The 7,514-nt window shown below is 45.3% G+C and overlaps 1 protein-coding gene across 1 annotated transcript in view; it reads left to right on the top strand.

Annotated features, from left to right (window-relative positions):
* Window positions 1-3,823, top strand: part of LOC105810312 (sorting nexin-19-like) — a 6,264-nt gene extending 2,441 nt beyond the window's left edge. The window contains exons 2-4 of the mRNA XM_012644273.1: window positions 158-342; window positions 1,248-1,335; window positions 2,371-3,823. Coding sequence (XP_012499727.1) covers window positions 158-342; window positions 1,248-1,335; window positions 2,371-2,503 — 406 coding nt within the window. The 3' untranslated portion in view covers window positions 2,504-3,823. The remainder of the gene's footprint in view (window positions 1-157; window positions 343-1,247; window positions 1,336-2,370) is intronic.
* The last annotated feature ends 3,691 nt before the right edge of the window (window positions 3,824-7,514 follow it).

Here is a 7,514-nt window from a genome sequence, read left to right as displayed (position 1 = left end):
CTAATCACCTCCCAAAGGCCCCACCTCCTAATACCATCACCATGGGGATTAGCATTTCAGCATACGAATGGGGGGACACAAACATTCAGTCCCTTGCCTTGCTGCACACACCCTTCCTTTCATGTTCATCTGAGCTTCCTTCTCTCTTCCACCACAGGTGGCTAGAGGTGCAGGTGGCTAATCTAACAAGTCCACAGCGTTGGGTGCAGTACCTCCGGCTTCTTCGGGAGTCCATCTGGCCTGGTGGAGTTTTGCCCAAGTTTCCTCGGCCTGCAAGGACTCGGGAGCAGAAAGTGGCTACTGAGAAACAGGCTTTGCAGAGCCTGGTGGGAGTCCTGCCAGGTAATGGGACCGGTGGGATCAGTTATACTCGTAGCTATTCCCCTTTCATCCTGCTTTGCCACCGTTTCCACATGCCCCTCCCTGGTTTTAAAAGGGCCTTGAATGAGGCTAAACTCAAAACCCATTGACCCACCAGCTCTCAGGCTAAGAGGAAAATGATCAGGGCTGCGATTCTTGTATCCCTCACCGAGGTGATGCCGAGGGAATGGGAAGGACCACTGTGGCTGTACCCTAAATACCAGGTGAGAATCCACAGATATTTGGGTTAATAACTTTTGGGCAGGCCTGGGGAAACTGTGCCCTCCTCCCTACAGGGGCAGGTCTCAGAGCTGCTCCTACCAGGTGAGGACGTTGGGTGCTCTGCCAACTCATGGCATTTGGGACCAGGGAAGAAAATGACATGTCCTCCAGAAGCTCAGACTTGGTAAATTGCAGCCATTGAGTAGGAGGCTTGGTCCTTGGCAGTAAGTGAAAACAAAGCCTGAGAAGGTTTTTCCCTCTCGCTCTGTGTTGTTTTTGGAGGGCAGGGAAGGTAGCTTGTTGCCTGTGGCTGTGGTAACCAGGGAGTAGCAGTGAACTCAGTTCTGGACCCTCAGTTTTATTTACGCTTATTAACCCTCTCTTTGCCAGCCTGAACTGTGACATCAGAAGTAGTACCTGCACTTTGGTGGCAGGTTACAAAATTATTTTTTGAGGATCATTCTTATTTAAACACCTAACTTAAGGAACATATTCTTCTTAGCTTTTCCCTGTTTTCTGAGGATTGTCATTTGGCTATGTGGTTTAAAGGTATGCCAGACATAGCCAAGCTGTGTGAAGACGACAGAGATCCTGGGGAGAGAATCTCCTTAGAGTCTAGGGCTTCGATGGTAATGTGAAAATCCCATCTGTTTTCTCCTTATCAGACTTTGTAGTAGAAATCCTTGGGGTGAACAGATGTCAGCTGAGCTGGGGTCTAGTCCTGGAGTCACTACAACAACCCCTCATCAACAGGTAGGCTGAAAAACATGTACTCAACATCAGCATAACCACGGCTGTCTCTGGTTTCAGAGGTATCTAAGGTTTCTAAGTGAAAAGCCCACATTTGGAAAAACGGGAGTGTAGTCTTTACTGGTGCTGGGCCCCTGATTGCAAGGTGTGATGTCCAAATCTACACACACTAAGTAAAATCCACCCTTTCAGGCTTCAGAGCAGGTTATCATGTGGTAGTAAGCTACTCTTGGATCAACTACCATTTCCGTTTGGAAGAACTCTATGCAGGCCCCCATGTGAGCTGCTGAAAATGCCCTTTTAGGCTGTAGGCTTGTTCCACGCTCTTCCAGCATCCACCAGCCCTGTGAGAGCATGCCCTGGCCTGTGTATGATATGCTGTATGATTTTTCAACGTAGGGTTATGGCCTCATAGCAAAGCTACGATTAGTGTTAGGATCAGGAGTTATCTTTGCTTAATGACAAGGCATAGTAGGCCAGATAGTGAGACTGATAAAGGGACCAGGCTTGTAGAATCATCCAGAAGGGATAGACTTCATTTCTTGGGCTGGAATGCTTCTGGAAAGCATTAAGTAATCTTGCATTCCTCTCTCAAACCCTGTCCCAAAGTAGACTATGTCTATTAACTTCCACTCCTCAAGGGTCCTGGTTTTGCCTCATTGCCTGCAAGGCAGCCTGTAAATTTATAGTGATTAATTATGAGAAACAGCAATAATCAGAATCTCTGAAAACTCCTAGTAACCTGACATCACAAGGATTTTCCCTCACAGTTCTTCAGAGCAGTGCTGATGTGCTAATGTAACTATCTAAAGAGAAATGGAATTTTATAAAACCTCGTCTCAAGTACTATGCTTGCCTTTATTGGAGTCGTAGCCTTTATTAGTTCAACAAACATTAATTTCATGGCAGAGGCTTCATCAAGCTATTAAAGTTTAGAGTATCAGTCATGGGAGGAGAAAGTAAATGTCCATAAACAGGATCTTGTGTTTCCCGATTGAGCCAGACCCCCCTCTAAGTTGTTTTGTCCATTTGTTTCAGGCATTTAATTTTCTGCCTTGGGGACATCATCCTGGAATTCTTGGATCTCAGTGCCTCTGCTGAGGAGTCTGCTACAACCACCTCTGCCTCAGATACCCCAGGCAACCCTAAGAGGATGGGTGTCTCCCCTTAGCCGTAGGTTATTCACACATTCTTCCAAGTTCAGGAAAGGGGAGTTATTCAGCCACCCAGAGAGCAGTCAGGAAGCCTGTGCCTTCTGGAACTAGGATGTAGCTCAGAAGGCACGGGTCAGTGGCTCAATTCTCCCCTCCGGTTCTATTCCATTTGTAGCAGGCAATGGGGGGATCTTTATCCCAATTGCATGCTCATCCAGTTCCATGTCCATTTTGTGGTGTTTGAATTGTTGCTGGTGAGTAGATCCTGTTTCCTTTAGAAAAGGAAGCTGTGAGGTAGAGGAATGAGCCCCTTTTGCTTCTCCATTTGCCCTCCTCCCTATCATTGTTTGCCAAAAGCCTGGCCCTGTGCACACGTGTACTTAATCCACTAACACACAAGCTCTGGATAGAATAGTAAAACTATAGCCAGATTTCCTTGGAGGAGAAAACAATCTTCTGAGCTCTCTGTTCCCACCTGGAAACTGAAAATTCATTCAAGGCCACTGCTGAAAGCCAGACCCCTGAGTCCTCCCTAGTTTCCCAACAATTCCAGGAGGAGAACGAAGGAAAAGATTTCTTAAGGGACTTCTTGCTCATCGGCTGTTTTCCAACATATCAGCTTATGGAGGATGTCATGAAGGCTGCTTCCCTGGGTGGCTACACTTTTCCTGTCCAGAAGACTTCAAAGCAGACTGCCAAAGCTTCTGGTAAATCCACCCCACCCTTCACACCCTTTCCTGACAGGGAGTTGCACCACAGATTTTATTTATTAGCTTTCCTCTCAACCCCCTGCACAAGAGCAATATGAGTTTTTGAATTAGTGACCTTCCGTCTATCTTCAGCAAAACCACTTGGCAAGTTGCATATTCAGCCTGTGTTTCCAAAGAGAAGGGAAAGCACTTGCCCCATGGCTGAGAATGCCCAAAGATTAGGAAGCCAGGTGATGAAGGGGTCTCTCTGCATAAGTTTTGGGCAGGGACCTTTTACTCTGAACAGATAATATTAGCAAATTTGCAGGGAATAGCTTTTTATTTCCTGTTCCTTAAGGCTCTAATTAGTCTTTAAGAACAGCAGCAATGAAGGTAAAGGTGCCCTGTCAGGCCGCAGCGTGTGTTAGAAAGAAGGAACACTTAAGAGGCATTGCTAGTAGAAAAGCAGGCAGATGGAAAGTCCCAAGGGAAGTGCTGTACGTTAAACGTATGTGAACAGCTGGCAAAGAGGTTTCGAGGGTGTCACTTTAGCTTCACCCTTGCCTGTTAGCACCCTGTTTCCACTGAATGTGAGACCCTCCCAGCTGGTGTGAAGAGCAAGTGTCAGGTTTCTTAGACCGTGAAGTAGGTGACAAGCGCACAATTAAAGTGGTTTGTGGAAGAAAGTTGTGAAATCTTTTTCCTTTTTGCCCCTCTAGAGGCTTTTAACCATCAGTTGTGTTCTGATGTACTTCGGAGGCTTAGGTGTGCTATTCTTGCCAAAGGCAAGGAGGTGAATGAAATAATGTATCATGGGCCGTTCCAGCCTTAAAAGTTGATTATTACAATGATGGTATGGCTCCAAAGTTCTTGAAGCATCTCCCACCCTATACTTTCACAGGCAGAGCTCAGCGTCTCCACCATTGGTGAGTACCTGCAGGGGTCCAGCTGGACAACGTATTAGAGCTGGTCCTTTAGCTCGGTCAGTGAGGGCCAAGATGCTATTCTGGGTAGGTGTAGGTGGGCAGCCCTGTTTTCTGCCTCATTCTCCGCATACCTTCCCCTCACTTGTATTTAGCCACCTTTGTAGCTTTGAATCTGCTGCCAGTTCTGGCTCATGTGTGGCACAAAATCATTAAGTTGACAACTGGACAATACCATGACATCCCCAGGGCTATAAATTCTAAGGAATCTTTTGACACAGTCCAGTGAACTTACTTCTATTTCTTGTTACATAAGAGTTCCACCTCTGCTCCACTGGCCCCCAAAAGATAAGCTGTCCTCAGACCTTCCTTCTACTCGGAATGGAAATAATAGGTTCATACAGCAAGAGAGTAGCCTTGAGAGAGGGCTGCATTTGTCCGGAAGAGATACTAGGGACAGCGATAAAAGGCAGTGAAGAATTGGGCCTGTACTAATCCAGGACTTTTTTTTTTTTTTTAACATTTACTTTTGACTAAATGTTATTCATTTAAGTCAGAATTTTAATATTTGAGATAAGACCAAAGCCCTTTCCCCTATCTTAGTATCACATAAAAAAGAGGAAGGGGGTGATGCTGTGTTCTCTCTGTCAGATTCTAAATACAATCCTGCCATTGCTTATTTGAATTTAAGAAAGCTATACTTACTCATCAGAGACAACTCACATTTTCATTTTCACATTTGTGAATTAGGCTTAATAGTAAAATATAAAAGGAGAATATATTCTAAACCTTTAATACAAGCTGCTCCAATTTCCAGTTGGAATTTCCAGTTTACAAGGTAGGTTTTTTTTCATTGTTGTGAAGAAACACAATGTGAGATCTACCCTCTTAACAAATTAAGCGCACAGCACGTTGTCAACGATAAGCAGCACAGTGCTGCGCGGCAGGGCTCTGCAAGCTCTCCGCCTTGCGCAACTAGAGCGTTATACCCACTGGACAGCAGGTCTCTGCTTCCCCCTTGCCCCAGCCTCTAACGTTGTCATTCTAGTTTCTGCTTCTGTCAGCTTGACTGCGTGAGATACCTCACATAGGTGGAGTCACGCGGTGTCTGTCTTTTTATGACCGGCTTATTTCGCTTAGCATAGTGTTCTCCAGGTTCATCCATTTTGTGGCGTGTGACAGAATTTCTTCTTTTTTGAGGCTGAAAATATTCCATCATATGGGTATACTGCATTTTCTTCATCCATCCAACGACCATTTAGGTTGCCTTCACATCTTGGTTATTGTGACGAGTGCTGCATTGTACGAGGGAATGCGACTATCTCTTCAAGACCCTGCTTTTAGATAAATACCCAGAAGTAGGATGGCTGGATCATGCAGTAGTTCTATTTTTAATTTTTTGAAGAAGCTTCATACTGTTTTCCGTATGGCTGCACCATTTTACATTCCACCAACAGTGTACAAGGGCTCCAGTTTGTCCACATCCTTACCAACACTTGTTATATTTTGTTTTTCCTTTTTATAATGGCCATCCTGACAGGTGTGAGGTGATATCTCATTGTGGTTTTGATTTTTCTAACCCTGAACATTCTTGAGTCTTTCTTTGCCCTCTCCAGCCTATTCATTTTCAACATCCACTCCTCCTTTGCTCATAGCACCCAACAACAGCTGCTAGGTCCGGATGGAGTAAAAATGTGTGTAAACATGGTCCCTGGCCATATGAGTTATGATGCTTTGGACAGGAATTAAACTACTAGGAAAATTTATTTTTTCGTAACATTAGTACATGAATAGGTAAACCCACAGATTTGGTGATTCAGCAACTCTGGGACCTCATAAGGGGCCCGGATTCTTTCTACCTGTCTGCTCTGTCATTCTAACCACGTCAGCTCTGCCCTCACACTGCCTTCTTCATCGTGCAATTCTGGGTTTCACACCCAGACATAACGTCCATGGAAGAACAGGGTATCTCTTCCATGTTTTCATCTAAAGAATGAGGGAACCGTTTGCCAGAAGCCCTCTTACCCTGACTCATTGGCCAGAGCTGCCACCCTGTGTCCACTGACATTGGGAATAGCGTTACCATCATTGGCTTGCAATAGTATTTACCCCTGGAGATGAGGTCACCTTCCTTGAAGGTCAGATATTTATAAAAATAATCAGATGTTAGCAAGGAAAAAGCAGAGAATGGGTATTGATAGACACTGTCTGCATGCATAACCACTCTGCAAATTGCCTTTCTGTCTTACAAAGCAAAATAAGACCTTGTTCTCAGTTTTAAGGAGTCTATAGTCTAGTATAAGAGCCAAGAAACTTTTTCTGTAAAGGACTAGAGACTAAATATTTCAGTCTGTGTAGCTGAACGGTCTCTATTGTAACTACTCAGCATTTCCACTGTAGCGTGAAAACAGACACTTCGTAAACAGATAAGTATGGCTGTGTTCCAGTAAAACTTGATTTACAAAAATAGGCAGCTGGCTGGATTTGGCCCAGGATTTGTAGTTTGTGGACCCTTGGTCTAGTGAGTTAGAGTAGTTCATCGAACTTCAATGTGCATATGATTCATCCGGGATCTGGTTAAAATGCAAATTTTGATTCACCTCTGAGGTGAGGCCTGGTAGAAATGCAGGTGCTGCGCTATGACAATGTCGCCAGCGTGATTATGCCCCCACCCCGCGGTCTGGGGGAGCGTTGGAGAGTCCCGGCTTCAGGAACACACTCAGCCAGGCTGTCCTGGCAGCCTCCGCTCCTCCAGCCCCGCAGCACCTGCTGTTTGTCCAGTCTTCCTTTGCACTGGAGCAAGATGTGTTTTCCCAGGATGAGAAGAAGAAGGTTGGCCAATGCTGCTGGGTATGACAGGGGAAGGAACAGGGGAGGAATGGTAATTGGGGAGGAAGGGAAACCATGATGATTTTGTAGTTGAAGGCCTAACTGGGCTAGCTCTGCCGTAACTTGGCACCTCTGGGAATGCCAGAAATCACAGGGCAGTAGTCACTCCCGCTGCCTTGAAGACAAGAGAATGCAATCATTGAGGGGTGAATTTCAACTAGCAAATATCCGCCACTCCTTTGTGGTATAAATGATGAGAGATGCTGCTACACACCAAATAGGATTTCTTAGGAGAAAGGCAGTGAGGAGGACATTACCCAAACATGACTTCCATATCCTAAGCCTTAGCTGATATTTCTTGTTATACAAAGACAACACTGGCTGGTTTAAAAAAAGAAAGAAAGAAAGAATGTTTAAGTGTCAAGCAAGACACAAGTGAAAATCATCAGAACATTTTTCCTTCTGTGACTCAGTAGCAACGGTGTGTGACGCAGAGGCCACTCTGAAGTGGTAGAGGAATTCCGGCACCAGCAGTCACCTTGGCAGATACGCTCTGCTGCTCTCAGATCTGCCGAGCCTCCCTGCCA

Source organism: Propithecus coquereli, unplaced genomic scaffold (assembly GCF_000956105.1).
Source record: "Propithecus coquereli isolate 6110/MARCELLA unplaced genomic scaffold, Pcoq_1.0 Scaffold209, whole genome shotgun sequence".
In the NCBI taxonomy this organism is placed as follows: domain Eukaryota; kingdom Metazoa; phylum Chordata; class Mammalia; order Primates; family Indriidae; genus Propithecus; species Propithecus coquereli.
The sequence above is the reverse complement of the archived record's forward strand: the minus strand, read 5'-3'. Positions and strand labels throughout refer to the sequence as shown.